General features: G+C 39.2%; 1 protein-coding gene across 1 annotated transcript in view; it reads right to left on the reverse strand.

Moving 5' to 3' along the window:
• Positions 1-15,248, reverse strand: part of LOC128736776 (uncharacterized) — a 181,573-nt gene that overhangs the window by 125,644 nt on the left and 40,681 nt on the right. Inside the window, exons 7-8 of the mRNA XM_053831264.1 lie at positions 817-1,018; positions 542-717 (exon numbers count right to left, since the gene is read on the reverse strand). Coding sequence (XP_053687239.1) covers positions 542-717; positions 817-1,018 — 378 coding nt within the window. The remainder of the gene's footprint in view (positions 1-541; positions 718-816; positions 1,019-15,248) is intronic.

Here is a 15,248-nt window from a genome sequence, read left to right on the forward strand (position 1 = left end):
CCCGAACCGGGTCCAAATTGGCTGGTGTACTTCTCATACCATTTGGCACCGGCTTGGTTGCCTGGCAGAACGGACCTGGCCTGGGAACCACTAAACGAGTATGTAAATTCGACCAACTCGATTAATTTTCCCGTAATCCACAACGTACACTCCGAGCAGCTTTCCCATTCTCCCAGCGGAAGTGGTAAGCCACCCAGGAAAACTTCCATCAATCAAATGTAAAAAGTGGCTCCCAGGATGAAATTGGATAACATATAAGCTCTTGTGCAAACATCGGCAAGGAAGACCGAACGGTTCGTGTGCCCTCGTTCTCTTCTTCCCTTTTGCGGCTGCAGCCAGTTGCATATTTTTCATCCGAAAGGCAATAGGTGTGCTTGGCTGCACTCACTCTAAGGTAAGCATTTTTCTTCCACTCTACACAAGTGGTTTTGCGGTCAGTAGGTACCAACATACAAATGCATTGATGGATTCGGAAATCCATTTTAAGCTTTTCCTGATCAAAATTTTCCCACAAGCTTTGCACTAAAAAAAACTAACTTACCTTCGTCTTCCTCGTCGTCCTCCTCCCCTTCGGGTCGATTCGAAATGCAGCTGGGTTTCGTTCCGATCCACTGTTTGCCGCTGCAGAACAATCGGTCCGTTTCTGCCGGTTGCAGTTCATAATGGTCATCGCATTCGTAGAAAGCCACCAGGAAAATGTGGTCATCCTTCTTTCGCCTGTCGTCGAACCAGAGAGGTACCAAAGCAAACGAACAAACAAACGAGAGAGAGGGAGTAAATAAAAGCAAGCAAATACACAAAACTACGATCGATCACCTGTTGTACTTGACAACGTAGCCATTGTCTATCTCCGGTGCATGAATCAGACCCTGCGCCATGCAGGACAGATCCAGCTGGGCGGCAAACGTACTGCTAACAGCGGTTTCCTCCTGGATGTTTTGACCCCGGGCGTTCTTGCGCTTTTTCTGCTGTTGCTGCTGGGAACTGCTGCCGGTGGCGGTACTATCGTCGGTGGACTCTGTGGGAAAAAGGTAACAAGTCGAACGGTTTCAGTGAAATTGCAACACGAGGAAGCCGCATGGCGTGTGAAATATTGGTGGCCGTAGCTTTCGTTTTGTATTTGGTTTTTCAATTTAAACGAATCGTTTAAGTTGATTGGTGGTAACGATTTACAATGTGGTTTCTATATTTGAATAAACGATCCAATACTATGTTTCCAGTTTATAAGTTTATTTGCAATATACATAGTTTCGAATGGAACTTCTGATATTTGGAATACAAACTTACTAATTTGGACTTTGAGGAAATTTATTAATTATTCCTTTCATACCAAACACATCGCAAGTCTTTTTATTTAGCATAAATTTCATTTGATACTGTCAGAAGGTACTGTAGCTCTCAGTTATTTTGTCGGAAATATGATGATAGCAACCCGGGCCTGAAGCACACTGTGGTAATTTAAGTTTTAAGTAAAATTTAAGTTTAAGGTGAAGGTCGTCAAAGGCCAGCTGCTTTTTTACTGATTTCAGTACTTGTTTTCACCATCGTTTTGTTTATGCTAAGTTTATGCTGAGTTGCTAGTAGTAGGTAATAATCTGTTATGAACAATTATGAAACGTAGAATCGCGTATCCATTTTTGCTGTTGAACTAGATCCGACAGTAATGCTATCACATAAAATGTTGTTTACGGTGAATTCTATTATCTGAGAATTTTATAAAAATATTTTCGACACTTTACGACCGTTAATTTAATTTAATTTAATTTAATTAAAATTATTGGCCAATTTCATACTCAACGTAAATATGGCATCACTCCCGTTTCCTTGGTAACGTATCAACAACGACGGTCACGGATTCGGAATTGCAATCGAAACGAAGTAAAGTTTTCCATATCAATTCAAGTGAACAGTTTGAGCAAAATCATTATAATATCTTACCAAATAACTGTGCGGGTGGTAAATTAAAGTTTTCTGTGTCTCAAGTTAAGTTTCGCGAGTGATGTGACGATTGGAACGGCTGAAAAAAATTAATGAAAAATCGACGGCGAAAAAGTGAAAATACAGTGATGAATTTTAATTGGGCAGAAATCTCAGTATTTAGTGTAATTTATGCCCCAAAAAGTAATAGAACTTATAAAATGCAATGTTTAGTGCTTCGAGTTGCAAGATCTTATTACGGCTAGCAGATTAGTTGAACTAATTTTATTTTTTTGTGATGGTTTCCCGAGTCTAAGGGAGCATGTTGATATACTGAAGAAGGGAAGGGAAGGGTGATATTCGGTGCCATACTGACTGCCATAAATGGACTCTGACGACCTTGTCCTTAATTTAAGTTTAATTTCAAGCCCAAATTTTATTCTAATTTCATGCCCAATTTCAACACTGTTTTCAAGTAATCTTTCTTATAACGGTAGTTTTTACAATCGACGAAGGGGATGATTAAAGAAAGTAATGAAACAAAAATGTTTATAGTGTCCAAACAGAGTGGGACAAGACGTGAAGGGCAACGAAACAGAAAATTAGCTAAGGGAGGGTCATTGAAGCAACGCATATTAAGTACCTGTACCGTTCCTCTTTACCCACGCTGGGGGATCCGCGTATCGAACCAAGCTGTAATAGAAGCCAATTATAATCGGACTCGAACCAATACCAAAGCTTTCCCCCAGGTCGCAGATATTGGTGAACCTTAGAACCACAGCGGACTGAATCGAATTACACATTGAAGTTCAAGACTAGTTTTGAGATCAATTTGAAATACAATTTCCAGTGCAATTTGAATCCAATTTATATCCAATTTCAAGCCCAATTTCAGTTGCTACTTTTAGTTTAATTTCAAGTCTAATATCATGACCATTGGAAACTCTAATTTCAACTTTGATTTTAAGTCCAACTTCAAGTACAATTTCAAATCCGATTTCATGTCCCATTGAGGAAAAACAGACGAAAAACTGCTTTGAAAAAAAGAAAAATCGTGACACAATGGGAGGGAAACCAGGATGGAAAAAGAAAAAAAAGTGGAACGGGAGAAAAAGTGAAAACGAAACACAAAAAGAGAAAACTGAACTGAAAAAGAGGGAGAACAGAAGTTAGAAAAAGAAAATTGGGTACTGGAAAATTGAGAAACGAGAATAGCAAAAGAGGAAAATGAAGGGAAAAATGAAAACGAATGGTAAACGGAGTGACATGAAAAACAGATGAAGACTAAAAGGAGGAAAAACGGGACATAAGACGAAGAACGAAACACCAAAAACTAGAAGCGGAGTTAACGGGACAGAAATCGGAAAACGAGACTAAAAAAGGAAGAACGGTAACGGGAAAAAAGACGGCGCAGAACCCAGGAAGATAAGAGGAATTAAGATCAGGTAAATCTAAGGTAAGTGAGAAAAAGGCTACTGAAAAAGAAAAAGGAAAAGAAGAAAGGTTGACAGAAAAAAGGAAAAGCGTAACAAATAAAAAGAAGACGGGACAGAAAAAGAAAAGAAGCGTGACGATAAACCAGGCAAGAAAGGTAAAACGGTACAAAAAACTAGAGAAACCGAAGGAAAAAGAAGAATCAAGAGAGAGAGAGAGAGAGAGAGAGAGAGAGAGAGAGAGAGAGAGAGAGAGAGAGAGACCCATAGAGGAAATGAAGAAAACGGAGTAAAGATCAAATGGGATATGGGGCAAAATTGGAACACGAAAGGAAATGGGATGGCCTACTTTTTGTCCATACCTGTCCCACTCTTTCCTTTTTGCCATTGTCTTCACATTTCTATCTTACTTTATGTCCCACTTTTTCTCCAGTACTATCCCACTTTCTATTCATTTTTGCCCCACTTTCTCTTCATTTTTGTCCCACAATCTTTGTATATCTGCCACAGTCTCTCCATATGTGTCTCACTTTTTCTGCATTTCTGTCCCACTATCACTTCATTTCTGTCCCATCTTCTCTCCGAATATGTCCTACTTTTTCTCTATTTGTATCCCACTGTTCATTTGTGTTCCATTTCAGGCCATGCTTGTCTTCATTTTCTTCATTTCTGTCCCACTTTCTATTTTGATTCCAATTTGTCTCCATTTATGTCCCATTTTTTGTCTATACCTGTCCCACTTTCTCCCATTTACTCTTACCTTTTTTTCATTTTCTTCACGTTTCACATCCCACTTTCTCTCTATTTTTATCCCCCCCTCATTCCATTTTTGTCATTTCTGATCGCACTTTCGCTATATATCTGTTTCATTTCTACTCCATTTCGGTACCATTTTCTCTACAGTTTTGTCCCACTTTCTCTTTAGTTTTATGCCATTCTCTCCATTTGTGTACCACTATCCTCCATTTCTCTCCCGTTCTCCCCATATCTGTCTCACTATTTCTGTATTTTTGTCCCATTTTCTCGGGCTTTCTGTTCCGCTTTTCTTCATTTTTGTCCCGCTTCCTCTGTATTTCTGTTTCATTTTCTCGCCATTTCTGTTCCATTTTTTCCATTCTCTTCACATTCCTGCCCAACACACTCGACTTCTGTCCCAGTTTCTCTCCATTTCTGTTTCATTTTCTCTTCGTAAGCGTGTAGGGCGCTATATCTCCGTATATTAGCGTTGATAAGAGGAAATGCTTATCAACCTAGGGACTATATTGGCTCGTTTTATTGCCTAATTTTTATTTTCAGGTGGATTTCAAGCCACCGTGAATCTTGCATGTGCATAGTATTTTTCGATATAAATTAACAAATCATGGTTGTTTATGTAGTACCATTACATTATATTAAATTTACATTTAAATTTACAAAAAGGTGTATTTGTGATCTTAATTTTCGTAATTACTGACTACAAAAAAACTATTGAATATCCAGGTTAGTTTCAAATAAATGGTGTTTACATAACGAGCATCGTTTCGTATGGCAATTTAGCATCGTTTGTTTTTGTGCCTCGTTTGTTGCATTATTACGTTTCAATTAAATTGGATCTTTATCTAGCTCCCCCTTCTACTAAAACAACAATTCCTTTCCCGAAACACTTGTGAAGATGCAGAGGATTCCCTGGTCTTTAGTAGCAACAAGTATTGGACTAACATTCCTTCCCATCCCACCAGGACCCGCCTTCGGACGTGGCCGGCGTCGGTATAGATCAGCATGCAGGGACCTGATAAGATTGCACAATGAGGAACAGTGTGTTGTCCCAAGCATACTTTTTCCAGCCATCATTTTGCAATTTTCATCGGTGCTGGTCAATAACGGAGTAGCAGCACACGGACGGTATCCTATGCTTATGCTTATGCTTATTTCTGTTTCATTTTCTCTTCGTGTTTATCTCATTTTCTTTGCATTTCTGTACCACTTTCTCACCATTTTTGTTCTACTTTCTCTCTATTTCTGTCCCATATTCTATCCATTTTTATCCAGTTTACTCTCCATTTGTCTCATTTTCTCTCCATTTCATTCTCCTCTGTCACACTATATCTGTATTTCTGTTCCATTTTTTTTATTCATTTTTCTTTTTTCGGTATTTCTGTTCCACTTTCTTGTCATCCCACTTTCCCGATATTTCTGTCCCATTTGTGTCTCACTATCCTCCATTTCTCTCCTGTTCTCCCCATATCTGTCTCACTATTTCTGCATCTCTGTCCCATTTTCTCGGGCTTTCTGTTCCGCTTTCTCTTCATTTTTGTCCTGCTTCCTCTGTATTTCTGTTTTATTTTCTCGTCATTTCTGTTGTATTTTCTTTCAACTTTGTCCCATTTTCTTCACATTCCTGCCCCACACTGTCGACTCTCGACTCTGGGACTTCTGTCCCAGTTTCTCTCCATTTTTGTTTCATTTTCTCTTCGTGTTTATCTCATTTTCTCTGTATTTCTGTACGACTTTCTCTCCATTTTTATCCTACTTTCTCTCTATTTCTGTCCCATATTCTGTCCATTTTTATCCAGTTTTCTCTCCATTTGTCTCACTTTCTCTCCATTTCTTTCCCATTCTCCTCTTACCTGTCACACTATATCTACGAAAACTGACACTGATGAAGTTTGCAAGTCGTAGGCGAAATACGTATCTGTTGCGAATAAATATAAATAGTAGAATTCAATTGGAAAAGTTTTCTTTTTATTTAATTTTAGGTTTCGTATTCAACTAATTCGCTCCAAACTCTCAGTCCAGAATGAGACACAAAAGGGCAGGAATGGGGATCAAAATAGAGAGAAGTGGGACATAAATGAAGAGCAAATGGGACAAAAATATCGAGAAAGTGGGACAAAGATGGAGAGAAAGTGATATAAAAAAGGAGAGAAAATGGGAACAGATATGGGCATATGTGGGACACAAATGGACAGACATTGGGATAAAATTAGGATAATAAATGGAGAAAAAGTGGAACAGGAATGTGAAGAAAATAAAAATGGAAAAGAATGGAACAGAAATGGCGAGAAAATGAAACAGCAATACAGAGAAAGCGGGACAAAAATGAAGAGAAAGCGGAACAGAAAGCCCGACAAAATGGGACAGAGATGCAGAAATAGTGTGATAGATATGGGGCGAACGGGAGAGAAATGGAGGATAGTGAGACACAAATGGGACAAAAATATCGAGAAAATGGGACGGAAATGAAGAGAAGGTGAAACAGAAATACCGAGAAAATGAACAAAAAACAGATATAGTGTGCCAGGTAAGACGAGAATGGGAAAGAAATGGAGAGAAAGTGCGACAAATGGAGAGAAAACTGGATAAAAATGGAGAGAAAATGGGACAGAGATGGGTCAGAAATGGACAGAAAGTAGGACAAAAATGGAGAGAAAGTGGTACAGAAATGCAAAGAAAATGAGATAAACACGAAGAGAAAATGAAACAGAAATAGCGAGAAACTGGAACAGAAGTCGCAGAGTCGAGAGTCGAGAGTGTGGGGCAGCAATATGAAGAAAATAGGAAAAAGTTGAGAGAAAATGGATAAAACTGGAACAGAAATGGCGAGAAAATGAAACAGAAATGCAGAGGAAGCGGGACAAAAATGAAGAGAAAGCGTAAAAGAAAGCCCGAGAAAATAGGACAGGGATGCAGAAATAGTGTGACAGACATGGAGAGAATGTGACAGAAAAACACAGATTGTGTGACAAAAGGAAGAGACAGTGGGACAGAAATGGAGAGAAGGTGAGACAAAACTGGAGAGAAGGTGGGACAAAACGTGAGATAGAAATGTGAAGGCAATGGGAAAAGGAGAGAGTGGGACAAGTATGGACAAAAAGTGGGCCACATACGGAGAGAAATTGGGATCAAATTAGTGAGAAGGTGGGACAGAAATGAAGAGTAAATGGGACAAAAAACAAAAACAGTTAAATAGAAATGGAGAAAAGTGGTATAGAAATGCAGAGAAAGCGGGACATTTTTCTCTCCATTTGTCTCACTTTCTCTCCATTTCTTTCCCATTCTCCTCTTACCTGTCACACTATATCTGTATTTCTGTTTCATTTTATCGGTATTTCTGTTCCACCTTCTGTTCATTTCTGTCCCACTTTCTCGATATTTTTGTCCCATTTGCTCTTCATTTCTGTCCTACTTTTCATTATTTTTATCCCCATTTCTGCCAATTTGTGTCAGACATTGATAAAGCCTGCAAGCAGGGATGCCACATATAATTCTGTGTTTTTTGTTGGAAAAACCTGACAGGCGAGGAAAAATATCTGTGCAACAATCTATCCAATGCAAAACACTGAGAGTGAAAGAGATAGAGAGTCATTTTGCTGACTATTTCCGTCTCTTTTACTCTCATGTAAAAGCTCAAAAATCTGTTGAATCTGTGTAATTTGGCAAAAATCTGTATTCTATGCATACAGATTCTGTACAGGCGATTTCTTTCAAATATCTGATAAACACAGAATAATCTGTGCATGTGGCAACCCTGCCTGCAAGTCGAAGGCAAAATTTGAATTTAATTGGAATAGTTTTCTTCTCCTTTTTGTCCATACCTGTCCCTACTTTCTCTTTAGTTCTGTCCCGCTTTCTCTCGATCGTTCTTTCTTCTCATTTCTGTCCCATCCTCTTCCCCTTTCTCCTAGTCTTATTTTACCTTTGCGAAGCTTTCTCTCCCGTTCTCTATTTTTCTCTGTATTCCTCTCTGCCGCCTGGTCAAAAAAGACCAAACAAATTTAAAAAAGACTTCAAATAGAAGTGTTGCAAGTTACCCTCTCTATGGGGTTACTTATACAACATTTTTCAGAGTTTGCGCTCCTTATTAATCTATATTTGATTTCAAATCGCTATTTACGATTTTAAGATATTTTGGGCGAGTTACCAGTATATGAAGCTGTGTGAGATTGACTTTTTCGGTAACGAGACGAAACGAAACAAAATTATGATCAATTTCGAACTCTCGAAACAAAACGAAATTACATTTTAATTTCGTCGAAATTTCGCGAAATTAAACGAAATTTCTTTAGATTTTTTATTGAGGAATGTCTTTATAAATCTTGTTGCCCTGATCTGCGACACAAACCAGACCTCTCTAGGCTCTAATGGGCCCTTTTTGAGATACTGCAGTATGCGTCTTATTAGTGCTCCGCAATTGCAGAGCAGGTGTTCCGAGGTTTCGCATTGCAAAAGCGAAAGACATCATCTTGTACGAAACCAAGATTTTGAAGATGATATTTGCTTGGATAATGTCCTGTCATAAGACCGGTAAACATGCTCAGATCTCTCTCAGCAACTTTTGAGTAACTTTAATACTCGGAGTTATAAATCAGCCACTGTAGCAATTAGGGTCATTAAATTAGTTTGTTCCTGTAGTTTCGATAAGTTTAGCGATTAAAGCATGTGCCACTAGAAATTATGGCTAGTTGGCTACGCATACGCAATGCATATTGCGTACAAGTTAGCCGAGTTTTCTCTTTCCTAGAGCCGCTCATTCGCTATTCGCAAAACTCAAATTTCGAAGCACGAAGCGTAAACTGCCTTGCCATGTTCTTCTTCAAATTAGCCCGAAGAAAGTTCAATAAACTCTGGGAAATGAAATGGTTAGATGCATAAAACCAAAGGGAAAAAGAGAGATTTGTTCGCGTTTGAATTGGTCGCAGAAGTTCGTTACAAAATTCCGCTTTCAAATTTAAAAACCTCGTTCCTATCTGAGGGTTTTCCAAATCTTGCCTCGATCATTTCTAGTTGAACAGTCGAAGAAGTCAGAGTGTGTGATTTTGTGTTCCGCGTTTTAAAACCGAGGTTTGTGCTAGTGAGATTTCTTTAGGGTAGTTAGATGTATTAAGTGTCTTTTCATTAGATAGGTAGCGCAGTCAGGAGTTGCAAATAGTGGAGAGTTTGCAAGCAAGTGTGGAGATCCTAAAAGGTAAAATTTAAAATTTAAATAAGTGGCTTTTGGCTTTGGCTCACCGCGTCGAACAGCCGTTCGACGGCTTTTTGTGTTGGATACTTTTTTCTCTTTAAGCGCTCGGCGAAGCTAACCACACCGCCGCAAAGCTCATCTACCCTCCTGCCGCACACTCTTCGACCCACTTTCGGCTAGAATCGGGGATTCTGGCACCGCTAAACCGCCACCGACTGGAATAATCGGCCCCGCTGAACGTATACCGTCGCCGATTGGAATAATCGGCCCCCGCTAAACCAAAACCGCCGCCGATTGGATTAATCGGCCCGTGCAGAACGCTAAAACCCGCTGGTTGGACTAACCGGCATATGCAGAGCGAATTCACCACCGCCATTTTGTGAAAGCCAGCATAGCATTCCAGCGCATCGTAAACCGCAGGAGCGGTGATTAGCAGAAAACGGAGTAATCTGTAGTACCCGGATTGCAGCATCGCCCTGGAGTAGTGTGAATCTTCGCTAAACCTGTGAGTACGCTATAAAATCCCTGCGCAGGGTGATGCGCTAAAGCGCTACAGTGAGCCAACCCATACCAATACGTGTATAGCCAATTAAAGCTCGCGAGCCAAGCCAATTATAGTGAAGAATTAGAGCAGTAGGCCAGAAGTGAAGTATAGATGTAGGCGTATTAGAATTCTCCACCCACGCAATTATGGTACCGTAAGAAGTATTAGAGTGGTTCAAAGAAAGTCCTAGGTTAGAGAAATGGTACATGTTTAGAATAAATTGTTAATATTGTAAATTACGTTTCTGTTAGTTTCTGTCTTAATGGAGTGATATTTGATGCGGTATAAATAGTCTAAAGGTGTCTCACGTCTCGCGTTCGTCTTAGTTTGTTTGATTTTGTGATCGAGTACTCCAGGTTGGACTGCCTGGGAAAACAGTCCCCGCACTCGGACTTTCGAAGCTGGTCAGTGATCTGTTCGTACAGAGTTTTGGCCGGTGATGAGAAATACGAGTCGGTTTCTGATAGTAGGGATTTTTAGTGAACTTCTGAGGACTTTAGAGACATTATCGTTCGTAGACTGAGTACCTTTGGCGGATTGCGTCTGCTGTTTTGTTTCCCCCCTTTTGAGATTATTTAACTGACCCGCCCTGAGGCGGAGTTTCTGGCCGGGCAAGCCTGAACGTGGCAAGTGACCCTCTCACGAGGTGGCGCTTAAGTCACTTGCTTCAGAGATTTGGGGAGCGAATAGCGGACTGAATAGGTGGCCGTATTTCGGCAGGCTACACCACATATGTTGATAACTGAAAGGAACCGTAGCATGACATTCTAGCATCCTTGATAAAGACCCGATTTAACTCCTTCTTCAGTTCTTAACTCAGTTTGCTTTCCAAGTTTATCGATAGCTAAAAAACTTATTTTTTATAACAATATTCTTTCTAAGAGTCGAACGAAAAAGTAAAAGAAAGTAATGAAACATATATGTTTTATAGTATTTCCAGAACGAGACAAATCGTGACGGGGGAAAGAGCGAAAATTTGATCCGGGGAGGGGCATTAAAGCAACACTTATAGGTTCGAAATTCGTTCTTTTTACCAAACTGGGAGATGCACGTATTGAACCAAGTTATAAAGGGAGCCAATTATAATCGGATTCGAACCCAACTTTTCTATCAAACCACGTTATTCGTCGTTATAGGCGGATGTACATGTTAACTAAACTTGCTTTTTGTAGCTGAAGCATTTTTTATACAAAAGTTTGACTTTGAAATGAAAATGTCCATAACGACTGTTCAAAATAGATGAATCACCCTATTTCATTTTTTAAATTCGAATATTAGTTCAAGTCATAGAACTACCTTTCGACTCCGTTTTTGTCACGTCGAATGTCACTTTGCTGGACTGGTCTACTTTTGGTATTATGTAAATCACATTCGACACGATTTTGTTGCGCAACTCAGCTTAGTCAACCACTAAAAAGTGAGTGACTAAACCATCAGCAAATGATCAGCGAGTTGTTTTATTTTGGTTACATTAGGCCGCTATGCTACCCGTTCTCCTCGTACTCGACACTCGACAGTGACTGAGTCGAGTCGAGTCGCTCGACATGACTTACATAGTAGTGCCCTATTTTTGTGTTTCTATTTCATGTTCAATTAAGGTTACAGAGCTTTGGTGGCTGTGAAGAGAATACAAACATAAATACGATGCGCACAATTAAAACAAATCTCGCGCAACTTATCAAAGGTCCAGTCACGAAATGAGAGATTCTCTTCAATGTTTCTCTCTTCTGATTATCACAACGACAAAAACGCATTTCAACGCAAGATTTGTTAAGGATTGGTTACCTAACCCAAGCAACAATATGAGTTTTATTGTACTCTTATGGCGGTTTTCATGATCAATTTTGGTCTTAAATGCCATTATAAAAGTGTAATAAAACCCAAATTGTTACTTGGGAATGATGTCAGCAACCGATTGATGCAATGCAGATGCATTCAAGTGCATTTGTTTTTCCGTAATAAGCTGAAGAGAGCAGAGACGAAGAGCATCTCTCGTGGTTATATTGGTCCTTTTGATAAGTTGCTTGAGAAATCTTGAAAACCGTTATAATTCCATTATCTAGAATTCGGTTCGAAATTTCGCGAAATCTCGCAAATGACGAAATTTAAAACTCGATTTCACGAAATTTAGAATGAAATTTGACGAAATTAAACGAAATATTTTTAACATTTCGCGAAACTAGAATTTCGCGAAATCTCGGGTTAGGTAAAAGGCGGCGCACAGGTCTATGTAAAACTACTACCTCAGTTTCTGGATCACTTCCTTTCAACTCGATGGTATGAATACCTGCCGCTGCCATTACCATAATTACGCAAATATATTTCTATTAAATGGTTGAAAATTGCTCGCACTGAAATGCTGCCACGATGAGCCACCGGTGCGTAGCGCATTTATTAAAGCTAAAATCGAAAAATATGCAATAAAATGTATTAACTAGCCGCAGTACATTGCTTTTAACAAGCTGCGGAACATTCGTGGCAATACATACGTTGTTATATTTACGCACCAAACTAATGATGCCATACTACACACATAATAATATTGCAGTTCCACTGAGATAAACGACACTACAATGGCTGCACGTTCATCTCTCTGTCGCTTCATAAATTATGCAAGCAGATATTTCTCCAAACACCGCTTATTCGGTAAACGCGTGTATCAACCCGCAAACATTTCCCGTGAGCTAAACACACAAAACGACGGTAAGAGGAATGCGTGCTCCAGCAGCTGGACCCGAATAAGCGAGAGCACATATTTGGACCGACCTAATGGAGCTTCCACTATAAATAATTTCGTGTCCCTTCAGTCCTGGTGCTCCCGGGTGAGCAGAGCACCCGGTTGTTCCAATAGAACCAAAAGAGCCCCGGCGCACTGAATAATTTAATTGATGGCGAGTCGATTCTTCCGCTGCTGCTGCTGCTGCTGCTACTGTTTCACCGTCGATAACCGTAATAAATGATAATCATTATTTCAAACGGACATCCCAAAAACACACACGCAAACTCGTGCCCATTAAATATCCTAAATCTGACAACATTTGCACATGTTAATCGAATCTAAATCCATGTCGCAAACAACTATGCAAATTCCATCCATTTGCGAGTATTGCGATAAAATTGATGACGGTGATGATGATAATGATGATGATGACGCCGATGATGGCTGTTCGTTAATTAAACGCGAAATTCGAAAAACGTGATTTCCGCAACCGAATATACCGAATGTGCTGCTGTGTACGCACATTCGCACACGACGGTGTCAATTTATGATAAATCAACACCATAATTGATAGCAAATATCCACCTACATCCGGTGGGCTTGTTTGACATCGGATTGAAACATAACCTTGTTAGTGTTCTGCATAAATTGGCTTTTACAATGTAATGCTTGTTTGTGTCATTAGTCTTAATCGTGCTTTGCATACAGATCGAAATATTTTCCGAGATTAAATCAGTAGCTCTGTAATGAAAGAGTAATATTTACAATCGCTTGCTGTTGATCTAAACTTCCGAGAGGAAAATAACTTTTCCTATCCATCGTATCGAGCAAAAGCGTACGTCCGAAAGTACCGGTTTAGCCAAGCTAGTGACCGGAATGGATCGGATAGGTATGTATCGTTTCGAATAAATCCTGAAAATTCATAAACATAAGTCCCGCTCTCTTGCCCCCGCAACCGAGAAGCTCCTGCCTGCGGTAGCAGGTGCGAAGACACCGTCGAACAGGATAAAGGATGAACATAGCTACTCTCGGTACTCATAAATTGTTGTTCCGATCTGCATATTTCATGCATGCACTTGTAGTTAATAAATTTTGAATCTTTTCCTTTTGCTTCGTTTTCGACTTTACCGAGCACCGAGCAAGATTGTACATCCGGATAAGCAACCTTAAATCGAACTCGGTTATCCCCAGATCCCTGCAGCAGCGAGCAGTAGCAGCCAGCAGAGGACAAAAAAAGAAGCACGAATGCCCGAACAGTTGCTGTAGCAGGACCCATTTCTTGCAATCCCGTATCAGATCTTTGGGTGTTTACCAGCGCAGCGAAGTGATATTGAAGTGCACGAAGCGTGGAAACCTTTATCGGTTCCAGTGTACTTGCAAGTGAAACGATAGCACGGCGGTCGCTTTGAACGTTTCGATTTTGCCGTAGTTTTCATCGGTAATTTTCCCACTTTCGAAATATATATTGCATGAATTGCACGTATGAGCCAATTTGGAAAATCCAACCTTATCCTGCAGCGAGGTTCCAACGATTTGATTACTACCTGCTTTTTCAAAGGGGTTTATTACGTTGATAACACGAGCAAGATTTCGCACCTTATTGGTAAATTGTTATATAACTATTCCATGTAAAAAAAGTGATAACACACTACTCAAACTTTGCAAACCAACATTGCCTGAAGTTCTATCCTTCTTCTTCACTTCTTCCTTCACGATTAATTAATTCCTTAACCGCTCTTAGCTCCAAGTTGTTAGTCATTATCCACTCCATAGTGAAGCTATTGCCATTGCACCACTGCTTTTTGGGCGTAAAAGAAAAATGTAAAGGAAAAACGAAAAACCCGATTTAATCCACCTAGTGGTGAAAGGAACCTTTGTTATACGGTCTTACTTGGTATTTGAGATAGAAATCGACACGTTTTCGGAACATAATTCTATTGGTTAACGTTGCGTAATGCGTTGGTTTACATAAAATTTTTGAAAATTGAATAAGTTTACAAATTTTAAACAAAATAGGAACACTTTTAAATTTTGATAGATCCTTTTTTAATGTAATTGCTGAGTAAGGATAAGTAAGTTGTTATTAATTTGAGTAAGTGCAATTAAAAGTAAGTTGTAAGAGGAAATCTTATTCTTTAACATATACATTGCCTAGTAAAGGTCTAGTTTATAGGTTTTTGAACTATGCATAATTTCCTGTAATGCCATTCTATTTGATTCACATCAATAAAGTTTTCTTGAATAATTTTAATCAATTTTTATTAACCTTCGGTTACTCACTCTATTATATTTTGTACAACACGTGTAGGTTTTTCAACGCCATATTGTTATAAAGTTACAAATCGTTGTTTAACTAACGAATATTCTTCAATAAACTTATTCTGAGCAAAATGTCATAATTATTCAATGCATTAATAATTTAAATTGTTTGAAAAATAGATCAGCATAAACCGTCATCACAGAAACGAAACAATCAGCATGCGAGGTGTACCGCAATTGACCCCAAGTGGAATATCCTCTCGTTTCTTCATATGGAAAAATGGTGTCTGTATGCAGCAAAACTAGCCAATGTAAAATGTTTAAAATGTATCCGTCTGCTGGTAGTCGAGTAATTCGTAGTCAAAATTAAGGTATTTTTTATAATCAAAGTTCTACAGTTCCTAAACAAGCAAACATAGAGGTATACTATATTCA

Source organism: Sabethes cyaneus, chromosome 2, assembly GCF_943734655.1.
Source record: "Sabethes cyaneus chromosome 2, idSabCyanKW18_F2, whole genome shotgun sequence".
NCBI lineage: Eukaryota > Metazoa > Arthropoda > Insecta > Diptera > Culicidae > Sabethes > Sabethes cyaneus.